The 27419-nt window shown below is 37.0% G+C and overlaps 1 protein-coding gene and 1 non-coding gene across 6 annotated transcripts; both read left to right on the top strand.

Moving 5' to 3' along the window:
- Positions 1–27303, top strand: LOC102399825 (zinc finger protein 420). Of its 5 annotated transcripts, XM_006068752.4 has the most exons (5): positions 1–301; positions 1937–1987; positions 9892–9978; positions 11287–11413; positions 24099–27303. In XM_006068752.4, exons 3-5 carry the CDS (start codon positions 9970–9972, stop codon positions 26024–26026), a joined length of 2064 nt encoding a protein of 687 aa, XP_006068814.4. In that variant the 5' UTR covers positions 1–301; positions 1937–1987; positions 9892–9969; the 3' UTR covers positions 26027–27303. The 5 variants fall into 5 exon arrangements, with proteins under 5 accessions (XP_006068814.4, XP_044787181.2, XP_044787183.2 ...); XM_044931246.2 differs by lacking the exon at positions 1937–1987 and having other exon boundaries at positions 2–301; XM_044931249.2 differs by lacking the exons at positions 1–301; positions 1937–1987; positions 9892–9978; positions 11287–11413 and adding exons at positions 14805–14940; positions 19926–20010.
- Positions 20630–20701, top strand: TRNAC-ACA. Its single transcript has one exon. It is a non-coding gene; the product is annotated as a tRNA-Cys (tRNA).
- Positions 27304–27419: the final 116 nt, after the last annotated feature.

Raw genomic sequence — 27419 nt, 5'->3', positions numbered from 1 at the left:
GGAGCTTACTGGTTGTAGCAGCAGTGGGGTCCACGAAGCCCGCCGGGAGTTGGTGAACTAGGTCTCCTAGCGTCCTGGCCGGCAGCCACAGCCTGCCCGGAGTTGGACTACATTTCCCAGAGCCACCGCGTCCCGAAGCGGCTTCATTTCCGTTTTTTTCGCGTGATTTGGGGACGTCGCATGGGGAGAGGGCTGCGTCCCTGGAGGAGTTTGGCCTGGCTCCCGCAGGGCGGGCGAACCCGAAACCGGGCAGGGACTCCGGGCACCAGATCCTGGGCCCTGAACTGCACCCTCTATCGAGGTATGTCCGGAACGCCAGGGCGGAAACGCTCCGAGGAAGCGTCGGGGTGTGTGCGTGCGTGTGTGTGTGTGTGTGTGTGTGTGTGTGTGTGTGTCAGGCAACCTGGTATTGGTTACCGTATCGGCGAATGGGCGTGTACTACTGTGGTTTTGTGTGTAAGCGTTTGTGTGAGTGTGAGTTGTTTGTGACTCTGAGGATGTGGTAGTTCTGCTTTGACTGTGTTCCTGACCGCTTGCTTCCCTGATTGGAAATGTGCTTATGTGACAGCATAATTGTGTGTGGACCGTTTGTTCAAGACAGCGGCGTGCGACAGTGTTTTTGTGACAGGCTGTTTGGAAATGCTTGTGTTACTTTGAGGTTGTGTGTGTGTTACTGGGGTTTGCCTGTGACTTTGAGGTGTTATGATCGTGTTTCTGTAACACGATGTTTGTGATTGCCTGTTTCCTTGAACTGGCACTTGGTTGTGTTTTTCTGACTATCTGATTGAATGACTGTGAAAAGAGTAAAAGTGTTGTTGTGAAAGGTTCTTTTGGGCTTTGTGTGTCCCCAGCAGGGTGCTTGTATGTGCTTGAGTGATGTGTATGTTCGGTGTAGGATTGGATTTTCAGACTAGATGGTCAGACAGTGAAGTGTTAACTTGGTGATTGTGACTGGCCGTGAGACTGTGGAAATGTGATTGTATGTGACTCTGTAAGTCATTTGTATGTTTCATAGCCTGTGACCTTATGGAAGTTTATCTGGATACAGAGGTAAAATTGCATCTTGGTATTTCTGGATTCATTCTGGGGCTGAGTCTGCCTATGGATCAAGAATCCCATGTGGGTACCTCCCTGGTGATCCAGTAGCTAAGGTGCCCTGCTTTGGATCCAGGGGGCCTGGGTTCCATCCCTGGTTTGGGAATTAGATCCCACATGCTGCAACTAAAGATCCTTCATGCTGCAACTAAGATCTGGAACAGCCAAATAAATAAATATTAAAAAAAAAAAAAAAAAAGAATCCCATGTGGTCCTCTGAGGATGACTTCTTTCTCTTTTGATCACAGTGATTCATTTCCCCTCTTTTCACACATTGGCTGTGGTGCTTCATTTTTCATATATATCCTTAGTTTGCTGTGGAATTTAAGATGTAACTTCCCTACTGCTTGCTGGTGCCCTCTTACCTTATAACCTTCAGGGTTTTGAATGCAGAAAAGTGACAGGAAGGAATAAGTCAGAAATTTGAAGTCCTGATTCAAGAATATTAGTTATTTCTAAAGCACAGATTCTTGAGATGAGAATTTTAGAACTGATGGCACCTTCAAGACAGGTCACTGGGAAATGTAATGGAATTCCAGGAGTGGAAATACTTCCAGAAAGTGTGCTAGAAGAGTCAGTCAGAGACTTGGGAAACTGTACACTCCACTGCAGCTTGTCTCCAACAGACAGCTTTGAATTCAGAAACAGATTCTAGCCCAAGATGGCTGTGATCTTGGCCCTTCTTTCTAATACAGAAAGTGCAGAACTGTTCTAGTTTCCTTCTGATTTTCCTCTGTATTAAATGAAGGGTAGATTAATGGGGTGGGGGTTCTAATTTAGAGTATACCCTCAGAAAGGGCCAGTATCTCATGGTTCTTTTTTCCCCCCCCTCTGAGAGTAGCACCCAGAGGAAGGAAGAATGACTGTTGTACAGTCAGAAGCAAGCTTCAAGGTGTGTATATGTTTCCTCTTTGTTTCATGAAATGATTTTGTTTTTTCAGGATGTAAGAATCTTTTCTTTTTGAAATGTCCCACCTAAGCCTTCTCAAATGATGGAGGGGCCAGGCAATTTTCTGTAGACTGGGAGCAAGGAATTTATGTGCAGTTAATTGTGATAGATGCTTCCTGCTGCTGCTGCTGCGTTGCTTTAGTCATGTCCGACTCTGTGCGACCCCTATAGACGGCAGCCCACCAGGCTCCCCTGTCCCTGAGATGCTCCAGGCAAGAACACTGGAGTGGGTTGCCATTTCCTTCTCCAATGCATGAAAGTGAAAAGTGAAAGTGAAGTCACTCAGTCGTGTCCGACTCTAGCAACACCATGGACTGCAGCCCACCAGGCTCCTCTGTCCATGGGATTTTCCAGGCAAGAGTACTGGAGTGGGGTGCCATTGCCTTCTCTGTAGATGCTTCTTGCTACTGCTAAGTCACTTCAGTTGTGCCCGACTCTATGCGACCCCATAGACGGCAGCCCACCAGGCTCCCCTGTCCCTGGGATGCTCCAGGCAAGAACACTGGAGTGGGTTGCCATTTCCTTCTCCAATGCATGAAAGTGAAAAGTGAAAGTGAAGTCGCTCAGTCGTGTCCGACTCCTAGTGACCCCATGGACTGCAGCCTACCAGGCTCCTCCGTCCATGGGATTTTCCAGGCAAGAGTACTGGAGTGGGGTGCCATTGCCTTCTCCCGGATGCTTCCTAGTCATGGTTAAATTGAGGAAGAAGGACCTTGAGATCCATAAATTTAAAAAGGAAGAGCTCTGTTGTGTTATTTCTGACATAGCAGCATTCTGTTTTAACTTTTTTTTTTTTTTCAGAGATACACAAAAGTGTAATGAACTATCACATGCCCACCTTAAAAGTTATCACTTGGTAATCTTATTTCAGTTATTCTGCCTTCAGTTCATAATCCCTCCTAATTTGCCTTTGGATTTCTTCTTTGTCGTTATGGGGTTATTTAGCAACACTTTATTTAGTTTTCAAACATTTTAAGGATCTTCCAGATGTTTTTCTGCTACTGATTTCTAATTTCATTCCATTATGTTCAGAGAATATACTTCATATGACTTGAATCGTTTTAAATTTATGAACATTTATTTTATGACCCAGAACGTGTGGGCTCTCCTATAAATGTTTGGTGTGCACTGAAAAGACTGTCTTCTGCCACTGTTGGGCGGAATGTTCTGTGAATACTTGCTGAGACAGATGGATTGGTAGTGTTTAAATCTTCTGTGTGCTGTGCTCAGTCGCTTCAGTTGTGTCCAACTCTTTGCAACCCTATGGACCTGAGCCTGCCAGGCTCCTCTGTCCATGGGATTCTCCAGGCAAGAATACTGGGGTGGGTTGCCATGCCCTCCTCCAGGGGATCTTCCCAACCCAGGGATCGAACCCATATCTCCTGCATTGCAGGTAGATTCTTTACCCCTGAGCCACCAAGAAAGCCCCCTTAAATCTTCTGTACTCTTATTGAGTGAGTTGGATTTACCTTTCTCTGTAATTTCTATCAGTTTCTGTTTCATTTATTTGAAAGCTGTATTATTAGTTACATAAATATTTCAGACTATATGTCCAGATGTTGAATTGACCCCTTTATCATTCTGAAATGGTTTCCTCTGGTAATATTCTTTGCTCGAACATTTAATTTATCTGATATTTAATATAGCAACTTCAGCTTTTTTTCATTAATGTTAGCATGGTATATCTTTTTCTACGTTGTTACTGTTCAGGTGCTAAGTTGTGTCTGAGTCTTTGAGACCCCATGGACTGCAGCATGCTAGGCCTCCCTGTCCTTCACTGCCTCCTGGAGTTTGCTCAGATTCATGTCCATTGAATCGGTGATGCTATCTAGCCATCTCGTCCTCTACCGCCCGCTTCTCCTTTTGCCTTCAATCTTTCCCAGCATTAGGGTCTTTTCCAGTGAGTCAGCTCTTCACATCAGGTGGCCAAAGTATTGGAGCTTCAGCATCAGTCCTTCCAATGAATATTCATGGTTGATTTCCTTAGGATTGACTATTTGATCTCCTTACAGTCCAGGGGACTCTCAAGAGTCTTCTCCAGCACAGTTCCCCAAAGGCATCAATTCTTTGACACTTAGCTTTCTTTAAGGTCCAGTCTTTTTCTATACTTTTAACCTATTTGTGTTCTGATAAAGTACATTTCTTGTAGGCAGCAGTTCGTTGGATCTTGTGTTTTTATCCAGTTTAACAATATCCATTTTTTAATTGGAGTGTTTTTACTATTTGTATTTAGTGTGGTTAATGGTACAGTTTGGGTCAAATCTATCATCTTGCCATTTATATTTGTTTTATCTGTTCTTTCTTTTTCCATTTTTTTCTGCTTCCTTTTGGATTGAGAGGAAGAGTTTCAAAATTACAAGGCCAACATTTTTGCTAATCTTATAAATACAGAAAACAGCCCAGACTTCATGCAGTTCAATAGGACATAACCCACTAAAGGATCTGTAATCAAATTCTATGTTTTTAAAGTCACCTATAATAACCTTTCTTATAGATAAACCATCAACTTGAGAGACACAGGCTCCTTTGTTTCACCTTGCTTTCTACTTTTAGGGATTGTCTTCCTACCACTTTGATTTAATTTTGTTTTAAAATCACATAAAATATTTACATATTTCTAAAATCAAAACTATAGAACAAGGTGAATTTAGAGAAGTCTAGCATCCATTCCTGTCCCTTTCACCTTGTTTCTTCCCTCTGTAGATAACTCCCTGTACTTGCCTTTATTCTTCTACTTCTCTTTCAATTGATATATATGTATAAGTGTATGTGTTTGTATGTATATGAAGTAGTGAATAACATTTGGTTGTTTTCCTTTATATGATGTTAGCAGCCGTTGATAATCTTTCCTTTAGAATCCATTATTTTATCAGAAGTTACAGAATATTATTTAATTCTATAATTTCTTCTGCATTTATTAGCTGGGATACTTCTACAAAGGGAACCATCCTCTCATCAGTGTCTTAGTTACTCTGAAGTATAGCTTATGCAAAAAAAGTAGAATAGGGAATTCCCTGGTGGTCCAGTGTTAGCACTCGGTGATCTTACTGCCCAGGCCCAGGGTTAGTCCCTGGTGGGAGAACTAAAATATGGCAAAAAAAAAAAAAAAGTAGGATGAAAGCTTGATTTTACATCTCATTATTTTTCAGTATCTTTCAAAATTTATCCTATGTTTTTCTTTTAAATTACCATTAAGAACTTGTTGATTCAAATATGTTTGGTATGTTCAGTCTGTAGCAGTTATTATTCTTATTAAAACTTAAATTATCTTTTACCAGTGGGATCCTCTTTACTACTTTACTACTTCTGACTTGGCTCCTTTTGAATTCCTTATGATGGCTTTTGGAGTCTTTGGTAGATTCCAGACTTTCTGGTGTGACAGGATGTTCTAAGCCCATATTTTCCTGTGTTAAATATGAAATCAACCACTTCTATATGGAGCTGTGGTTCCTTTTAGTGCTAAACTGTTTTAAAAAGCCACAATTAGGGTGATAGTTTTCATTGCTTCTGGTTGTTATTGCTTGTAGGTTTTTATAGAGCTGGTTACATATGTATTTTTTAGAAGGAGAAAAATAGATCCTGAGTTTATACTGATATTTCCAATGAATTTAAAGGTTATAGTTTTTCTTAATTTTTACATTTGTATCTCTTTTTGTACTCTGGAAATCTTTATTCTTAATAACATTAAGATAACTACATATTTGCTTCATTTTCATTGATATATGTGTACCTGATGTTATTATTTCAGAATGTGAATGTTTTAGAATAACAATGCCAATATAATTAATAACAGTATAGCTGCTGAAAAACAGTTTATATTTCTTTTGTCTGTAGGTTATATTGCACTAGGAATCTAATGTCAAATGTATATATTTTAAAGTTCCTTGAAATAAACACTTCCTTTCTGTGTTTACCCTGCTAGTATTATGAACAGATAAGTTTGTTTCAATTTGCTTTTGGTTCTTAGGGATTTTTTTTTCTGGTTTGATTTAATTTTTGCCTTATATGAAACACAGTTCCAAAGTCAAATGGAGTCTATTTGATATTACCTTACAATTTTTTGTGTGTCTGTGTTAATGAGAGATATTGAACTATAATTTTTCTTGTAATATTTTTGTCAAGTTTGGTATTATGGGTTTTTTGCCTCAAAATGTAAAAAAAGAATGTTTACTCTTTTTCCTACTTTCTGAAAAAGTTTATGAAAGAATAGTACTATATCAGCCTTAAATGTTGGTGGAATTTACTGGTGAAGTCATCTGAGTCCTCTCTGTGGACAGGGTGTTTTGTTTTTTACTGAAAATTCAATTTCTGTAATATCTGTGGGGCAGTTTATTTTTTGTTTCTTCTTCTGTGACTTTTAATAATTTGTCTTTTAAGGTATTTGTCCATATCATTCATGTTGTCAAGTTTATTGGCATAGAGTTGCATCATCCTTTTAATGCCTATGAAGTCTGTAGTGTATTCTCCATATTGGTAATTTCTTTTTCTCCATAGACTTGCTAGAAGCTTATCAATTGTATTAATCTTTTGAAAAAACACATTTTTTACTTTGTTGATTCCCTGTTAATCCATTTTGGATTTTAATGGATCCATTTTGAATCCATTGTGGATTTTGTGTTTATTTCTTTATTTCTTTTCCTCTTACTTTGAGCTTCATTTGTTCTTTGGCCAGCTCCTGAACATGGGAACCTAAATCACTGATGGTATCTCTCTCTTTTTACCTATCATTTAAAGCTATAAATTTTCCTTTAAATACTGGTTTTGCTACAGCCCACAAAATTTGGTAATTTGCAGCTTGTGGAATCTTAATTCCCTGACCTGAGATTGAATCCATGCCCCCTGCAAGAGAACTGTGGAGTCCTAACCACTGGACTTCCAGGGAAGTTCCAATAAGTTGTGTTTTCATAGTCATTCAGTTCAATCTATTTTCTAATCTCCTGTGATTTCTTCTTATGGGTTATTTAGAAATATGTTTAATTTGCAGATATTTGAAGTTTCTACTAAAACTCTTATTGTTATTTCTAATTTAATTGTGTGTGAACCAAGACCAGAAAATATACTCTGAATGACTCAAACTTAAAATATTTTTAGTACTTTGGTTGTGGTTATCCTAAGGGAGTTGCAGTCAAGGATTCAGGCCCCCTCGCCAGTCATGCTCTTAATGCACATCTGCCTTTCTAACCCAAGTGCCTCCATTATACTCTCTCTTTCTTTTTAAAGAATACATTTATTTACTTATTTGGTTGTTGCTGTACACAGGTTTTCTCTAGTTGCAGAGAGCTTTAGTTGTGGCGCTGTGCTTAGTTGCTCTGTGACATTTGGGAATCTTCCCAGACCAGGGATTGAACCTTTGTCCTGTGCACAGGCGGGCAGATTTTTATCCACTGTACCACCAGGGAAGTCCTTCAATACCTCTTTATCAGGCACCTCTGCCAAGAGTTCCTTATCATGGATAGGGAGGCAAACCTTGATACTTTGTCTCCACTGTGACTTGGTACTCAATACTTTTCTACTCCTAGCCCTTCCTCTATCTCCCTCTCCATGAAATGGGAGGGGCCTCTTTTTTTGGTACTCCTTTGACAGTGAGATGATTCCACGCATCTGTATTTATCCTTCTGACCCTCTTTAGGTGCTGTTTCATGGGGGAAAATGGATCAGTAGGGGAGTCAGCACTTTCTCTTGGCTAGCCTCTTGCTTATACTGGCTGATTAGTAAGTGATTAAAGATTAAGGGCTTGACTGGTACTTTATTTTGGCTGTTGTCTTCATCAGCTTTTCTAACAACTGGCAGCTCAGCTCGCTCTAGCACATCTCAGCTTTTGACAGTTGAGTGTGATGTTCTTGACAGTTGGGTATGATAGCAATTATATCACAGTGCTTGATAGTTTTGAATAAATCCTCTATCTTGTTACTAATTTTTAAAAATTTTTGTTGTATCAGTTACTGAGAGAAAGATGTTAAAATTTCCAAATCTGATTATGGATTTGTCTGTTTCTTCTTTTAGTTCTGTCAAGTTTTGCTTTCAGTATTTGATATTTTTTTGTTAAGTCTCTACACATTTAGGATGGCTATGTTTTCTTGATAAATTTATCATTTATTTCCAGTATTACTCTTTGTCTTGAAATCTATTTTGCCTTATATTAATATGAGTATACAAGCTTTCTTATACTTAGCGTTTGTATGATATATATTTCTCCATTTAACTTTTAACCTATCTGTGTCTTTGTATTTAAAGTGTGTTTCTTATAGACAGCATGTAGTTGGAATTTGCTTTTTGTCTTGTTTTGATATTGTCCTTTTATTGAAATAATTGGATTATTTACCTTTAAGGTAAGTAAAATTTAGTTTAAAACTGCCATGAATGGGAGCATCCACATATGTTTTTTAAGAAAAACTTGGCACTGTTTGGAGTTTAATTAGTTCACTTAAATTTGTATCTTTAGCTCTGTGATGAATTTTTAATTGTGATTTTCATTTCACCTGAATTCTCTTTTATTGTTATGATGGGCATAGTTACCTATTGCAGCTGGAAGAAGTGGAGTTTCTAATTATTTGTTGAGCACCTGTATCAGTGATTCTCTGTAGAGGCAGTGACTTCTACAGGGATGTTTTAGAAATATAACTGGGTGCTTGTCAATGTTAAGATAGCTGAACTGAGGGTGAAGGCTTCTGGCTTTTGAAAGACTGAAGCAAACCATGAATCTAGATCATAGGTTTGACAGCTTTTCTGTATAGGGCTAGACGGTACATATTTTAGGCTTAATGGGCCACATGGTCTCTTGCAGCTCTCAACTCTGCCATTATAGTGTGGAAGTCACCAAAGACAGTATATAAATGAATGAGTATAGAGTATAGATGTATTTCAGTAAAGCTTTATTTTAAAAGATAGTTGGTGGGCAGTATTTGTCCAACTTCCGATCTAGATGTCCTGCAGTGCACAACAAAAAAAATTGTTCAGTGACCCGCAAAATGAGGACCACAGCTGGGGGCGGGGTGGAATGTGTTTTTTTTTTATTTGGGTCTAGAATCTCTCATATACTTTTCATATATTTTTCTCTTTTACTATTAATTGCATAGTTTTACTATTAGCTAAATCTTCCAGGAATGCTATCATGGTTTGATAAAAGATTGTACTTTGTTTTATTCAGAAATTTACTGAGTTTTTAAAAACCATTTAAAAAAGTTACAGCACTGGCGGCAACACTGCTTGTGATATTTGACTCCAGTTATCTCAGACTTAGATCTCTACGTGCACTTAACGCGTCTCCTTGATTCTACAGACACAGACACACACACACACACACATATGGCCTTTATTTTAAAATGTCAACTATAAGTGATGTCAACAACATGTTTTCTGTGGTTGTAAGCATAAGTATTTAACTGTTTGTGCCTTCTGTGTTGTTGTGTATGATCATTAACATATTAAAATGTAACAGGTGGGCATTCTCTCTTATTTTTGGTATGAGTGAGTGAAGTTGCTCACTCGTGTCCGACTCTTTGCGACCCCATGGACTGTAACCTACCAGGCTCCTCTGTCCATGGGATTTTCCAGGCAAGAGTACTGAAGTGGGTTGCCATTTCCTGTACTGTATATAAATGTGTCTTATTGCCTACAAGTTTCATTTTAGAAACAGAGAAGTTGTAAATATTTTCTTTTGTATATTGAGAGAGCATTGAGTTTGACCAGGGTAACAGCCATCACCTACCTCTTTCTCCCCTGCTTAGTGTGTATTTTGTGGATAGTAGAAAGAGATAGGAAGAGGAAAACAACAAAGATAACTCTGACTTATCCATATGGAGCTTTGTACAAAGCATGGGCTCATGGTTTTGTTTTTTCCTCCCCAGCACTACCTTTTCCAGACTCTGCTTCTCTAAAATAGGAATCTAGAAGATGATCAATCATGTCTCGCAGCTCTAAAAACCATGGCTCAGGTAAACCAGTACCCTCTTTAAATAATCACTTTTTTACAGAATATGTGCATATTTGTATTGCTTATTCTGAAAACTTCCTTTCTGACTCACCCCACTCAGAAATGAGCTTTCTGGTTTGTTCCATTGTTATAAGTGATAGTGTTTTCCCTAAGTATGCCTTTCTAATCTAGTTTATACTCACATGCTTAGGCAAAAATCCAATGAGCATCTTTGACTGGGAGCACTGATATAACAAAAGCAGAGACACAGAGATGTTTACACACAACACAGGAGAAAACTTTGAAATTCTCTTTAGACCTAAGTTTCCTGGTTAGACAAGGTAGGATTTGCTCTTTACTGGGCTTAGTGTCCGTACATAGCAAGACCTCATGCTTTGTGAGCTTTTAAGATTATTAGCATGATTAGGGATTGAATACAGAGGGATCAGGGATCTACCCTGGGAATCCATGATTGACCAGTACCAATAACATGGATCATTTTGAGATTCAGCATGTTGGGCTAATCTTGAATGTGTAAGTTTAGATTATCCATACCACCTTTCTGTTGCTTTGAATAAGGAAAAAGGTGAGTTTTTTAAGTGATGAATAGTAACAAGAAAGATCATTATTCATATGATGATGCTGTTGAGAATTATAAACTCCCAAAAGTAAGAAATGCTTACAAGGTTTTTATATAACCTAAAGTGTTTGATGATGCATACTTAATAAGTTAGATATATTCATTATATGGAACTATTGTATAGCCTATTTTAAGTATTTATTAAGTTGTTGGTAATAGGAAAATGCTTATGATGTAATGTTCTTTTTTTTTTTTTTTTGATGTAATGTTCTGATATTAATATAATGAACCTGAGGTTTCAGTAAATTCTTTCATTTTATACAAATCTTATAGAGATTTTATAAGATTTTACAGAAATATTTACCAAATGTTTTTCTTTCTTAAATGGAGAAGAAAGAGAAACTCACATTTATTGAGCATGTATGGTATATAAGATACATATTGTACAGGGTACTTTGTGTGCTATTTCTTTTAATTGGGATGTTGCATTTACTTTATGAATTTCCAGATTTATGTGTATAATGAGATATTCTATATGCAGCAACATAGATGGATAATCTATCTACAGCGAGAAGCATGAAAAGAAACTTGAGAATCAGCACCAATTTGTTTAGTGTCTCATCCATGTAAAAGACTGCCCAGTTAAATTGCTGTGTTCCCCTCTTTGTAGAGAGCTCTCTCCATCATCTCCCCTTCCATTGAAAAAGTATTTTCTTTATTTTCACAACTACTATTATGTTTCTGTTTCAGAGATCAGTGATGTTCAGGGATGTTGCCATTGACTTCTCTCAGGAAGAGTGGGATTGCCTGAACTCAGCTCAAAGGGATTTGTATAGAGATGTGATGTTGGAGAACTATAGTAACTTAGTGTCACTAGGTAAGAACATCTACCCCTAGTATTTCAGGATCTATCTTTGGAATGGCTGTTTTCGTTTCCATTATTTCAAGGTTGTTTTTAAGTAATTAACTGCATTTTGTATTATTCTCAAAGGAATAGTTTTAAATTGCTAGAAGTAGAATGGATAGTTGCAGTCAGTTCAGTTCAGTCGCTCAGTTGTGTCCGACACTTTGCGACCCCATGGACTGCAGCATGCCAGGCCTCCCTGTCCATCACCAACTCCTGGAGTTTACTCAAACTCATGTCCATCATGTCGGTGATGCCATCCAACCATCTCATCTTCTGTCATCCTCTTCTCCTCCTGCTTTCAATCATTCCCAGCATCAGGGTCTTTTCCAATGAGTCAGCTCTTCACATCAGGTGGCCAAAGTATTAGAGTTTCAGCTACAGCATCAGTCCTTCCAATGAATATTCAGGACTGATTTCCTTTAGGATGGTCTGGTTGGATCTCCTTGCAGTCCAAGGGACTCTCAAGAGCCTTCTCCAACACCACAGTTCAAAAGCATCAATTCTTTGGCCCTCAGCTTTCTTTATCGTCCAACTCTCACATCCATACATGACGACTGGAAAAACCATTGCCTTGACTAGACAGACCTTTGTTGGCAAAGTAATGTCTCTTCTTTTTAATATGGTGTCTAGGTTGGTCATAACTTTTCTTCCAAGGACCATGAGTCTTTTAATTTCATGGCTGCAGTCACCATCAGCAGTGATTTTTGGAGCCCCCAAAAATAAAGTCAGCCACTGTTTCCACTGTTTCCCCATCTAATTGCCATAAAGTGATGGGACCGGCTGCCATGATCTTCGTTTTCTGAATGTTGAGCTTTAAGCCAACTTTTTCACTCTCCTCTTTGATGTTCATCAAGAGGCTCTTTACTTCTTTTTCACGTTCTACCATAAGGGTGGTGTTATCTGCATATCTGAGGTTATTGATATTTCTCCCAGCAATCTTGATTCCAGCTTGTGCTTCAACAAGCCCAGCGTTTCTCATGATGTACTCTGCATATAAGTTAAATAAGCAGGGTGACAATATACATCCTTGACGTACTCCTTTTCCTATTTGGAACCAGTCTGTTGTTCCATGTCCAGTTCTAACTGTTGCTTCCTGACCTGCATACAGGTTTCTCAAGAGGCAGGTCAGGTGGTCTGGTATTGCTGTCTCTTTCAGAATTTTCCACAGTTTGTGGTGATCTACACGGTGAAAGGCTTTGGCATAGTCAGTAAAGCAGAAGTAGATGTTTTTCTGGAACTCTCTTGCTTTTTTGATGATCCAGCAGATGTTGGCAATTTGATCTCTGATTCCTCTGCCTTTTCTAAATCCATCTTGAACATCTGGAAGTTCATCGTTCACGTATTGTTGAAGCCTGGCTTGGAGAATTTTGAGCATTACTTTACTAGCGTGTGAGATGAGTGCAGTTGTGAGGTAGCTTGAGCATTCTTTGGCATTGCCTTTCTTTGGGGTTGGAATGAAAACTGACCTTTTCCAGTCCTGTAGCCACTGCTCAGTTTTCCAAATTTGCTGACATATTGAGTGCAGCACTTTCACAGCATCATCTTTTAGGATTTGAAATAGCTCAACTGGAATTCCATCACCTTCACTAGCTTTGTTTGTAGTGATGCTTTCTAAGGCCCACTTGACTTCACATTCCAGGATATTAATATAATGACTCTAGGTGAGTGATCACACCATTGTGATTATCTGGGTCATGAAGATCTTTTTTGTATAGTTCTTCTGTGTATTCTTGCCATCTCTTCTTAATATCTTCTGCTTCTGTTAGGTCCATACCATTTCTGTCCTTTATCGAACCCATCTTTGCATGAATTGTTCCCTTGGTATCTAATTTTCTTGAAGAGATCTCTAGTCTTTCCCATTCTATGGTTTTCCTCTATTTCTTTGCACTGATTACTGAGAAAGGCTTTCTTATCTCTCCTTGCTATTCTTTGGAACTCTGCATTCAAGTGAGTTGGAACTCTGCATTCAAGTGAGTATATCTTTCCTTTTCTCCTTTGCTTTTCGCTTCTCTTTTCACAGATATTTATAAGGCCTCCTCAGACGGCCATTTTGCTTTTTTGGATTTCTTTTTCTTGGGGATGGTCTTGATCGCTGTCTCCTGTACAATGTCATGAACCTCCATCCATAGTTCATTGGGTATATTTATCTCCTCTATCGTTTAAATATAATTGCTTATCTTCCTTCTGTCTTCCTTCCTGTCTTCCTTGATGATCAGGGGAGAGAAATGAATTCTGGGACACTTGTAGTATTGCCAGAAAAAGCAAGCTATGATTCATTGTTAGAAGTTAGATCTACCAAAGCAACTCTAAATATTTTTTAAATAGGTGCAGAAATGTATGGTTTTTCTGACAACAGAAGAGCTTATAATTAATATAGTGAGACAGAGGATCAATGTATTTTACTAACTATTCAAGTGAACACAGTTCATTACAAAAAAATTCTCTTATTTGTGTTCTGTAGTTGAATATCATATTTTAAGAACTGCGTATTTTACAAAGAATGAATATGCTAGAACTGCCTTTTATTGGAAATTAGCTCAGGAAGAATCTGTGATTGTCGAAGAAAGTTGATTTTTTTCCTATAGCAAAATAAGGAACAGAGCCTATATCAATGAGAACTTTAATAAGTGATTTTCCTACCTAAATAATGACTTTAGTCCTTGGACTCTTCAAGTCACTAGCATATAATTGTCTCTTGCCTCTTCCCTCCCCTTCTCCCGCCCCATAACAACCCTTTTATATAAATTTGAGGGTCAGTTACTTTCCAGACTTGTCTATATTTAGATTTATTGCCTCCATTTCAAAAACTATGTTTGTTTATTCAAAATATATTTATTTATTGGGAAGACTATTCTCTGCCAATGATTGTAGTAGGCACTGGAGAAATAATGATCTAAACAAGGATCCTATTCTGCTGAAACTTACATTCTTGTGGGAGAAATACAAAAAAATAAGGAAACAAAAATATGTGTGTATGTGTGTGCATGTATGTGTACATATATTTATTTAATAAATATAGCAATTGCAGGTAGCAATAAAGAGTATGAATAAAGGTAAAGTAGAATAGGCAAATAACTAAATGGCAAATGGAGGGGTGCATTATTTTAGGTAAATTTTGGAAAAACCTCTCTAAGAAGGTAATACTTGAAGAAAGACTTTACCTGAATAAGGGCATGAGTCAGAGGGAACAGTATTCCAAGTAGATGGAGTAAATAGTAAGTATAAAGGGCTTGGGGTGGGCATTAACTTTGTAGGAAAAATAGGAAAACATTTTATCTAAAGACAAGTGAATGACAGAGTAATAAGAAATATAGTTAAAGAATAGAAAAAAAAGAGTTGACATTTTATTCTCTAAGGTGATGCCCTCTGAATCCTGGCCGAAGCAAATGCATATTGTCTCTGAAGCAAAGTAAGAGGGCTTTAAAATTCTCACAAATTAAGATCAACAAAAGATGAGCTCACAAATATCATCAAACTCACAAGGAAACAGGTCACAGGTGAGTGATAGATAATCTAAGGAAACAACAGATTATGTGGCAAATGATTTCACATATTGGAATTTTCAAATGTAAGTATAAACTAGTGGTGAAATATTTGAAGAAATAAACTGAATCACAAAAATGACAAGCAATAAAAGGTTTTTATAAAGGAACAGATTTGGAGGAGAACCAAATTGAATATTTCTAAAGGTTCTGTTTAGTTCTTTTAAAAAATATTAATAATCATTCTAAGATTGATAATTTGACTGCATGGAAATTATTCTCTTTAGAAAAAGACATAAAAGATAAGCCTTGAATTTGGTGAAGAAACTTGCAATGCATATTCAGAAGAATTAAATTAGTATGTGGAATATAAAAATCTTCTATAGATGGTTAAGAAAAAGGTAAAAGACATTATAGACAGTTCAAGGAAAAGGGAATGCAAATAGCCAATAATCATGAAAAACTTTAACCTCATTAGCAGTCCAGAAATGCAAATTAAAACCAGTGAGATAATTGTCTCACACACACTAGATTGGCAGAAATTAAGAAGTATGACAGTATCAAGCGTTTACAACTATTTAAGGCAGAAGTATTATATACCTTATTATTCACAATAGCAAAAAAATGGAAATGACCCAAATGTCTGTCAGCTGAATGGATGAATAAAACTGATATATCCTTATAATGGAATATTAGTCAGCAATTAAAAAAGAATGAAGTTGTGATACATACAACATGGATGAACCTTGAAAATAGGCTAACTGAAAGAAGCCAGACACAAAGACTATTTATATGATTCCCGTTAAATGAAATGTCCACAATAGACAAATCCATAGAGAAAGAAAGTGTATTCGTGGTTGCCCAGCCCTGGGGTGGGGGCTGGGAGGTGAGGGTGGATAGAAAAATGAAAATGGGGAAGTTGAAAATGGCTGCTAATCGATATGGGGTTTCTTATTGAAGTGATAAAAATGTTATAAAATTTGATTGTGATGATTGTTGCACACACAACTCTGTGAATATAGTAAAAACTGTTGAGTTGCATGTATGCTAAATGAATGATCTGTAGGTATATGAATTATACATGAGTAGATCTGTTTCTTTTAAGAGTTCTATACCTTACTGACATTGGTATCAATTGGCATAACCACTATGGAAAAATATTTAGAAATTATTTCCAAACTTATATACACTTTGGAAATAGCAGGGTTCCTTTTAAAATTTCCAAAATTTCCAATTTATTATTGTTATTATTATTTAAATTTGGAAATTTAAAATTTCTAAAAAGGTCCAAAGCCACACCCCAGACCAATTAAATCAATGAGTACAGGACACTGATATTATTTTTTTGAAGGTTCCTTAGGTTCAAATAAATGTTCTGACATGTTTGGTGACTACTGTAATATGATATTATCTGAGAATTTATCTTTTAAATTTAACTGTTATTGTCAATATGAATATGTTTGGATTTATTTCTCTCCTGTTTTAATGCTTTAGGTTTACTCTTTTTTTTTTTTTTTTTTTTTTTTGAGTGTGTGGCATGCAAGGTCTTAGTTTTCCAGCAGGGATTAAACCTGTGCCCTCTACAGTGAGAGCACAGAGTTTTAACCACTGGACTACCAGGGAATTCCCTTGGCTTACTCTCTTGATCTTCTTTGATTCCTTTTAAAATCTTTCCTTAATTGGGATGGGTAGAGTTATTTTTTTTAGGTCCATTTCCTCCCTTGTTTAGTTTGGAAGACATATACCATTTATATGCTCTTACTGGTTATCTTTAATTTTTTATCACATGCACTTTATTCATTTTAATGCAATGCAGTTTTGTAGTTTTCAGTAATTGTAATATTTGAAAAATTTTACATTTTAATGGAAGTTAAATATTTTACTAGATATTAACTGTTTTAATTAATAATAAAACATATTCTTTCCACATATAATATTTGGTTTGAATACTGCTTTGCAGAGGTCTTGTGATAAACTATATGCCTCACTCTCATACCTAGGATTTCAGGGGCAACAATTAAAAACCACAGATATAAAGGATTGTTCAGTTCAGTTCAGTTGCTCAGTCGTGTCTGACTTTTTGCAACCCCATGAACCACAGCATGCCCAGCCTCCCTATCCATCACCAATTCCTGGAGTTTACCAAAACTCATGTCCATCAAGTCGGTGATGCTATGCAACCATCTCATCCTCTGTCATTCCCTTCTCCTCACACCTTCAATCTTTCCCAGCTTCAGGGTCTTTTCAAATGAGTCAGCTCTTCACATGAGGTGGCCAAAATATTGGAGTTTCAGCTTCAACATCAGTCCTTCCAATGAACACCCAGGACTGATTTCCTTTAGGATGGACTAGTTGGATCTCCTTGCAGTCCAAGGGACTCTCAAGAGTCTTCTCCAGTTCAAAAGCATCAGTTCTTCGGTGCTCAGCTTTCTTTACAGTCCAACTATCACATCTAGAAATGAATACTGGAAAAACCATAGCATTGACTAGACAGACCTTTGTTGACAAAGTAATGTCTCTGCTTTTTAATATGCGGTCTAGGTTGGTCATAACTTTCCTTCCAAGAAGTAAGTGTCTTTTAATTTCATGAGTGCAGTCACCATCTGCAGTGATTTTGGAGCCCCAAAAAATAAAGTCAGCCACTGTTTCCCCATCTAATTGCCATTAAGTGATGGGACCGGATGCCATGATCTTCGTTTTCTGAATGTTGAGCTTTAAGCCCACTTTTTCACACTCCTCTTTGATGTTCATCAAATGGCTCTTTAGTTCATCTTCATTTTCTGCCATAAGGGTGGTGTCATCTGCATATCTGAGGTTATTGATATTTCTCCCAGCAATCTTGATTCCAGCTTGTGCTTCTTCCAGCCCAGAATTTCTCATGATGTACTCTGCATATAAGTTAAATAAGCAGGGTGACAGTATACATCCTTGACATACTCCTTTTCCTATTTGGAACCAGTCTGTTGTTCCATGTCCAGTTCTAACTTTTGCTTCCTGACCTGCATACAGGTTTCTCAAGAGGCAGGTCAGGTGGTCTGGTATTTCCATCTCTTTCAGAATTTTCCACAGTTTGTGGTGATCCACACAGCCAAAGGCTTTGGCACAGTTAGTAAAGCAGAAATAGATGTTTTTCTGGAACTCTTGCTTTTTTGATGATCCAATGAATGTTGGCAATTTGATCTCTGGTTCCTCTGCCTTTTCTAAATCTATCTTGAACATCTGGAAGTTAACGGTTCACGTATTGTTGAAACCTGGCTTGGAGAATTTTGAGTATTACCTTACTAGCGTGTGAGATGAATGCAGTTGTGCGGTAGCTGGAGCATTCTTTGGCATTGCCTTTCTTTGGGATTGGAATAAAAACTGACCTTTTCCAGTCCTGTGGCCACTGCTGAGTTTTCCAAATTTGCTAGCATATGGAGTGCAGCCCTTTAAAAGCATCATCTTTTAGGATTTTAAATACCTCAGCTGGAATTCCATCACCTCCACTAGCTTTGTTTGTAGTGATACTTCTAAGACCCACTTGACTTCACATTCCAGGATGTGTGGCTCTAGGTGAGTGATCACACCATTGTGATTATCTGGGTCATGAAGATCTTTTTTGTATAGTTCTTCTGTGTATTCTTGCCACCTCTTCTTAGTATCTTCTGCTTCTGTTAGGTCCATACCATTTCTGTCCTTTATTGAGCCCATCTTTGTATGAAATGTTCCCTTGGTATCTCTAATTTTCTTGAAGAGATCTCTAGTCTTTCCCATTCTTTTGTTTTCCTCTATTTCTTTGCATTAATCACTGAGGAAGGCTTTCTTATCTCTCCTTTCTATTCTTTGGAACTCTGCATTCAAATGGGTACATCTTTCCTTTTCTCCTTTGCTTTTCACTTCTCTTCTTTTCACAGCTATTGGTAAGGCCTCCCCAGACAGCCATTTTGCTTTTTTGCATTTCTTATTCTTGAGGATGGTCTTGATTCCTGTCTCCTGTATAATGTCATGAACCTCTGTCCATAGTTCATCAGGCACTCTTGTCTATTAGATCTAGTTCCTTAAATCTATTTCTCACTTCTACTGTATAATCAAAAGGGATTTGATTTAGGTCATACCTGAATGGTAGTGGTTTTCCCCAGTTTCTTCAATTTTAGTCTGAATTTGGCAGTAAGGAGTTCATGATGTGAGCCACAGTCAGCTCCTGGTCTTGTTTTTGCTGACTGTATAGAGCTTCTCCATCTTTGGCTTCAAAGAATATAATCAGTCTGATTTCGATGTTGACCATCTGGCCATGTCCGTGTGTAGAGTCTTCTCTTGTGTTGTTGGAAGAGGGTGTTTGCTATCTACCTTGAAATGAATTGGTGGCTGCTGTGGCAGTGAGTAGAGATTTATAAAAGATGTGAAATTGACATGTCTATGTCAAATACACACTTCATTTTCACAAAATTCTTATCAGGATTGTACCAGCAGTGTGTGACTATACTCTTTTTCTACACTTTGATGAACATTGGATAATCATTACATAAAAATACGTGTCAATTTGTAGATAAAAAATTGAATGACATGAGTTTAAATATTTTAGGAGTATTTCTGTCTATTTTGGTCATTTAATCATTACCATTATTGTTTGTGTCACTTAACAAACACATCCTTAAGAAAAGACAATATCTCCCTTCTCCCAGGACAATAAAGAATGTTAGAATACTTTCATTTTGATTAATCTTTCCAATCTGATATGTTATTTTTGACTAATATTTTAATTGTTTCCTTTAACCCCCCACAGTGGGCGTTAATTTTGTTTTATAGTGGTAGTATTTGGTTGTAGATTTATTTGCATGATTATCTTTTTATTTGCACACTGTTCCTCTTCCACCATACCTTCCTACTGGGATTGAAATACATTAGGCAAGACCAATTTTTAGTAAATACTCTTCATTTTATATTTTTTGCTTCACCTTTATTTTTAACCTGATGATTTAAGTGGGTATAGAATTCTATGCTGACAATTATTTTTTTCTCAGTGCTCTGAAGATATTATTCCACTGTCTTCTGGCTTCTGTTGTTGCTCTTGAGAAGTCTGCCATCTGTCTCATTGTTGTTCCTTTTGTAAGTAATCTGTATTTTCTCTGTTTTAAGATATTTTCTTAAGATCTTAATATAATTGATCATATTGTTTTCTTTATTTCTAGAACTTTGTTATTTTCCCTCTCCTTTAGATGTTTTCATTTCTTCTATATTTCCTCTCGTTTTGATTTTATATTTTCATATATTTCAAGCATTTATATTACATGTATCATTCAGTAATTACAGTTCCTGGGAAACCAGTCTAATTCTTCAGTTTCTTGCAAGCATGGGGGCTCTTGTGTAATGATGAATTATCCATAGCACTTTTTCTTCATTTGATAGAGATTCTAGGGCAAGATAAAAATGTTCCTTGTCATTTTCCTTTGAGGTCATCTGGATCTTTTTCCTTTTTCTTTTTCCTTTCCTTTCTCTGTAGGCCTTGGACAGTTCTGATTTTGTGAAGAGAAGCAGTGCCAATCCTTGACCTTTTTGTCTCTTGGGTTTTTTCTATACCGTTAAGATACAGACATTTAGGCAAGTGAAGTCAGCAAATGTCCCAAGGGTAGCTGTGACTTCAGAGCATGCTAACCTCTGGCTTCTGATGATCTCTTCATTTTGCCCCATTTGGATCTGCTTTAGTTTTTTTTTTTTTCCGAGGACTTCCCTGGTGGCTCAGATGGTAAAGCGTCTGTCTACAATGCAGGATACCCAGGTTCGATCCCTGGGTAGGGAAGATCCCCTGGAGAAGGAGATGGCAATCCACTCCAGTACTATTGCCTGGAAAATCCCATGGACAGAGGAGCCTGGTAGGCTACAGTCCATGGGGTCGCAAAGAGTTGGACGCGACTGAACGACTTCACTTTCACTTTACTTTTTTTTAACTGTGGAATACTTGTAAAAAGAATACTTGTAATACTTTGTCATATATTACCTAGCATTTCTTGGTGTTTTGGGGAAATCTGACCACTGTTCATCTACTTGCAGTATTGAATCCTTCTACCTTTGAACATACTATATCTACTTTTCTTTTTATGTCCTCTGTAAAGTTTCATTGCCTTTTTAAAAGATCTTGCACATTTCTTGGTAAGTAATTTCCTTAGTACTTCATAAATTTTGTTCATATTATAAATAGGAATATTTTGTTCTGTGAAAAAATTCATAGATATAAATACACATACATAGATAGAGTGAAATATTCATCTCTGTAAATTGATAATAACCTTACAGAAATATCTAATAGTTTTTCAGTGGATCATTTTGGATTTCTAGGTTGATAATTTGCTCTCCACATATATTGTATGATCCTTTTCTTTTCTATATGTACCATTAAAAGAAAACTAATCAGTAGAATGAGCTGAGTATTTGAGTATATCACATTTTGAAAGCAGTTATTTTTGTTTTTCAAACTAATTGGGGGTGCTTCTAATGTTTAATTTAAAAATTTTCTATTAAATATGTTTATGTAGGTTTCTGGTTAATACCCTTAATTAGGTTAAGGAAGAGCCATTTGGTCTTAGAGTTTTAAATACAGTCTTAAAATACATTTTCTGATGTTGAACTATTTCTGTGTTTGTAGGATAAACCTTATTTGATAATGATGTATTAGTCCTTAAATACACAGCTAGATTCTCTGTTGCTAATATTTTACTTTTAAAAATTTACCTATGTTTGTTTGTGAAATTGGATTGGTTTTCCTGAGCTTTCTTTGTCCAGTTTTGTTACCTGAGTTCATTTAATTTTGTAAAATGACTTGGATGGATTTCTATATTTTTATATGTTCAAGAACAGTTATATGTGATCTTGCCAATAATACTGTCAGTCATCAGTATCTATTGCCTTTTAGAAGCATAGACATTGAACTCAAATTTTAAATTCTAATGTGGTTATTGATGTATATTCAGATTTTCTATCTTCATGGGTCATTTTAAAAATTATTTTCATCCATTTCAGCATTTTTATAATTTACTATTGAGTTATATATAGTTTTTTTTGTCATAAGCACTTTTTAATTCCTTTGGATTTGGGGGACTTAAGTCTTTTCTTTTCCAGTGTTTTGGATTTGTGCCCAATCTGATTTTTTTCCTACATGTCAAAGTTCTGTATCATGTATTGGTGTTTGCAAATAATTAACTTGTAGTTTTGCTAGCCATTTCTTTTCTTTCTGCATTCTAGTTTACTTGTTTATTGATTTTTAGATAGCTAATTGTTTTATTTCTCTCCTTCTTGAGTTGAACCTTAATTCTCTTGTTTTTAATTATTTCTTGTTTTCTAATAAATGGAGTTAAGGCTATAAGTTTTCTGTGGTACATTAGCTGAATCTCATGGGATTTCCCACAAGGTTGCTCTTGGTATTTAGTTTTAAATTGTGGGTTTTACTTTTCTGTCATTTTCCTTTTATGATAATCATTATATGGAAGTATCTTAATTACATTATATATTTTTTGCATGCTTTTGTAATTTCTAATTTTATTGTAATGTGTTAACATGTCATCAGTTTTACCCATCTACCCATCTTATGTTCCAGTCTCTCTGTCTTTATTTCTTGTCTGTTTATATTAGTTCCTAAAAGGGGGTAAGGTACTGTTTCCTTCTACTTACACAACACTTTTGATCCTAGATGTGTGGATTTTCCCATAACAAGCAATTCTCTGGTTTTTGGTGGACACCAACTGGGTATTCTACAGTTTAACTCAGTTCTGACACTGACTCCCCAGAGTAGTACAGACACCACAAGTTAAGGACTCAGTCCAATAAGATTGACCACCACATCAGATGACAATTCCAAGTTCCAAGTTGTCACAGGTACTTCTGACTGACTGGCTATAAATCAGGATTTCTCAGTGGCTATAAATCTCAGGTTCAATAATTTGCTAGAATGGTTCACAGATGTTAGAGAAACATTGACACTTAACAGTTTATTATCAAGGATACAACTCAGGAGCAGCTAAATGAAAGAAATGCGTAGTTTTTACTGTTTATGCTGGAATCATCCTATCAATAATCAATACTGTGGCCAGACCAGCCCTTGTAGTTCTTATGATGATTGCAAGTATGTATCAGTAGTATGTATCAGGAAAACTTTGAGAAAATAGAAGTTTATTAACTTACAGGACCTGGAAATTACACAGCACATCTGAGGCCATACAGTGAGGTTGTTAGGGAAGAGAGAATGCAGGAGAGAAAAAGAGAGCCAGTACACAGGCATGTGTGAGCCTGGGGTTCTGCTTTAACTGGGATTGAGGATTTCACAGGCCCACTCATTAGTGAATTTAAAACGTGGAATTGGGAGTCTAAAGCGTGGGAAGATAAAAAACAAGTGGCCCAGTTTATTGAAATCAACTAAGGTCTCTAAAACAAAGGAGCTTACTGTGGGGATGCAGCCTGAATCAGCCTGCCTCTACCTAGTTGTGTGGCTGGCAGCATGTTTATTGGTCCAGACATGCTTGAAATGAATGCCTTGACAATCAAAGTTTAACTCATACTCTTGCATTACAGAAAAGAAAAAGAAAAAAAACAAAACACACCAACTGTAAGGCTTATACCATAGGAATGTATGGAGAAGAGTTGCAGAGCTTCCATACCCTCTCCAGGTATACCACTCTTTTAGCACTTCAGTGTATTCACTGACTCAGAAGCTCTCTGAATCCCTTCTGTTAGGGCTTTTCATGAAGGCTTCATTACATAGGCATGATTGATGAACTCACTGGCCATTTGTAATTAATTCAACTTCCAGGGGATCTTCCTGACCCAGGGATGGAACCCACATCTCCTGCATTGGCAGGTGGGTTCTTTACCACTGGGCCATTAGGGAAACTCCAGCAACACGTCACTGTGGCATGAAATCAGTTTAGTGGTTTTTGACTCTGTGTGTGAGAGAAGATGGAGTGGAGGGGAAAAAGATGACTAAAATAGTGTAGTGTAGATTAAAATAGAAAACAGAATAGGCATTGTTTTATAAAACTAAATATATATCAGGTTCTGATGTGAAAGGTAAGTAGTACACAATGTTTGGAAAACACTGAGGTTATTTCCTATGGATATTATTTCCATATATATTTTTTCATATACAGTCTTTTCTACTATGGAAGTTCTTTTGAAATGACAACAGAAATTTTCCTCTTACCTTTCAGACTTGCCCTCAAGGGGGGCAAACAAGCTCTTATCTCCAAAAAAAGACATTTATGAAACAGAATTATCCCAATGGGAAATGAGTGCCGGACTTGAAAACTGTGATCTTGAGAACTCTAGTTCCAGAGATTATTTGGAAGTCAAAGGCACATTGGAAAAGCAACAAGAAAATCAGGCATATTTCAGTCAAGGAATGATCATATATGACAAAATGTCTATTTTCAACCAGCATGCTTATTTATCTCAACATCCCAGGTGTCATTCTACTGAGAAACCCTATAAATGTAAGGAATGTGGGAAGGCCTTTAGACGAGCCTCACACCTTACTCAACATCAGAGTATTCATACTGGTGAAAAACCCTATGAATGTAAGCAATGTGGGAAGGCCTTTAGTCGTGATTCACAGCTCAGTCTTCATCAGAGACTTCATACTGGTGAGAAACCCTATGCATGTAAGGAATGTGGGAAGGCCTTTACTCAGAGCTCCCAACTTATTTTACATCATAGAATTCATACTGGTGAAAAACCATATAAATGCGAAGAATGTGGGAAAGCCTTTATTCGAAGCTCACAACTCACCCGACATCAAAAAGTCCATACTGGGGAGAAACCTTATGAATGTAAAGAATGTGGGAAGGCCTTTACTCAGAACTCACAACTTACCCTGCACCAGAGACTTCATACTGGTGAGAAACTCTATGAATGTAAAGAATGTAGGAAGGTCTTTACACAACTCTCACAACTTATTCTTCATAAGAGAATTCATACTGGTGAAAAACCCTATGAATGTAAGGAATGTGGCAAAGCTTTTATTTGTGGCTCACAGCTTTCTCAACATCAGAAAATACATAATGGGGAAAAGCCATATGAATGTCAGGAGTGTGGAAAGGCCTTTATTCGTGGCTCGTTACTTATGCAACATCAGAGGATTCATACTGGTGAAAAACCCTATAAATGTGAAGAATGTGGGAAGGCCTTTATCCGTGGCTCACAACTTACTCAACACCAGAGAATTCATACTAATGAGAAACCCTATGAATGTAAGGAATGTGGAAAGACCTTTAGTCATGGCTCGCAACTTACTCAACATCAGAGAATTCATACTGGTGAGAAACCCTATCAGTGTAAGGAGTGTGGAAAGGCCTTTAATCGTGGCTCCCTCCTTACCCGACATCAAAGGATTCACACTGGTGAAAAACCCTATGAGTGTAAGGAATGTGGAAAGACCTTTAGTCGTGGCTCAGAACTTACTCAGCATGAGAGAATTCACACTGGTGAGAAGCCCTATGAGTGTAAGGAATGTGGGAAGTCTTTTATTCGTGGCTCACAGCTTACACAACATCAGAGAATTCATACTGGTGAGAAGCCCTATGAATGTAAAGAATGTAGAATGGCCTTTACACAGAGTTCACATCTTTCTCAGCATCAGAGACTTCATACCGGTGAGAAACCCTATGTATGTAATGAATGTGGGAAGGCCTTTGCTCGTGGCTTACTACTTATACAGCACCAGAGAATTCATACAGGTGAGAAACCGTATCAGTGCAAGGAATGTGGGAAGGCCTTCATTCGTGGTTCACAACTTACTCAACATCAACGAATTCACACTGGAGAAAAACCCTATGGATGCAAGGAATGTGGGAAGGCCTTTAGTCACGGTTCTCAACTTACTCTACATCAGAGAATCCATACTGGTGAGAAACCCTATGAATGCAAAGAGTGTAGAAAAGCCTTTACTCAAAGCTCACATCTTTCTCGACATCAGAGAGTTCATACTGGTGAGAAACCATATCAGTGTCGGGAATGTGGGAAGGCCTTTACTCGTGGTTCACAACTAACTCAACATCAAAGAATTCATATCAGTGAGAAATCTTTTGAATATAAGGAATGTCGGATAGACTTCAGTCATGACTCACAAGTTTATATATGAATTACCTGATGCTTGTAATTAATATAGAGAGCCTTCTCTGGTCATTAATTCATTATCAAAGAATTCTTAAAATGTGAACATGTAAACACATTTGCTTCATAAAGTTCAGAATCAGTGAATTTGTATGGGGGAAAGATAATGCTAATGTAATCCATGTAGAAAAACCTGTCATTACTGGAAACCTACTCAAATTTAAGAAATTATAATAGACAATAATTCTGTTCATGTAAATATAGGAAGACTTTTAGCCATAGACATATGTCTTTTTCAAAATTATCTTGACTCTTTCAGTTGCTTTCCTTTGTGACATTTAACATGATAATTAACTGCTGCTTTGGTTTACTCAGTTATCAGATAGACCTAAGAAGAATACCTTCCTTATAAGATTCTCAGAAGTATTATATAAGTTATTAAATGTAAGGTTCTTAGACCAGTGCCTTCAACATAGCATTTTGCAAATATTAGCTATCATTATTACTCGTGTTATTTTAGAGAATTTGCACGAGAAGACATTTATGAGTATAATGAATATTGAGAAATCTTTCATTAGCCCTGAACCTTGATTATTTGAGAGGAGGGCACTGTGTGCTGTAATGAATATGAGAATGCTTTCATTCACATCTTGTCACATATGCTGTAAGAGGAAATTCATAATGTAAAAAAGAACCCTGTAGATATAATCAGTGAATCGTTGAAGAGATTTGAATTGTAACAAAGTCCAAAAGCTCTTATTTTCTGCCATGTCTGACCACTAGGTACAAGTGTTACTTAGAAAGGAAAAAAAAAAAAAATGGATAGCCAAAATAAATCTTTCTACTAAGAAATTTTTAAAAATTTGAATGCACAGCTTTTGAGTTAAACTAAAAAAATTGATATTGTAGGCTATTTTGCAAATAAAATGATGTGAATCTGTATCAGAGACTATTTCCCCACCCTGAATTCATTCTTTTTTCTTCAGTAATAGAATTCTTGGCTGAAAAACTTTCTCAGCCTCCCTTGAAGATCTATAAGCTGGAAGAAGTGTTTGTATGAATAGGACATTTAAGAAATAATTTCCTTTTTTGCACTTTTTTGTTTCACTGCCTGCAATGCGGATATTTAAATCTGCAGCTCTGGCAATTCTGTAGGAACTTTGAGAATGGTATCTGAGTATTAAGGATGATGGAGCAGGATTACAGAACATGTCTCCACTTATGTTGATTTTATGGAACAGCCATACCATTTGGGGTCTGCCTGCCTTCTGTATTTCTTTATATAAAATTAAACTTGTTCGTTGATGCTGTTGTCATTTTGTTATTGACACTAAAAATTACAATGGATATAAAAGTTTGTACCTGAAAGTGGAATGCTGTGGGTAAAAGAAATCTCAAATATGGCATTAACTTAGGGTGAT

The sequence above is a fragment of the Bubalus bubalis genome, chromosome 18 (assembly GCF_019923935.1).
Source record: "Bubalus bubalis isolate 160015118507 breed Murrah chromosome 18, NDDB_SH_1, whole genome shotgun sequence".
Classification (NCBI taxonomy): Eukaryota; Metazoa; Chordata; class Mammalia; order Artiodactyla; family Bovidae; genus Bubalus; species Bubalus bubalis.
This window is presented reverse-complemented; position numbering and strand designations above follow the sequence as displayed.

Coding starts and splice junctions, on each gene's coding strand:
- LOC102399825 (XM_006068752.4), top strand. Junction 11,414..24,098: donor TAGTAACTTAGTGTCACTAG/GTAAGAACATCT, acceptor CTTACCTTTCAG/ACTTGCCCTCAAGGGGGGCA.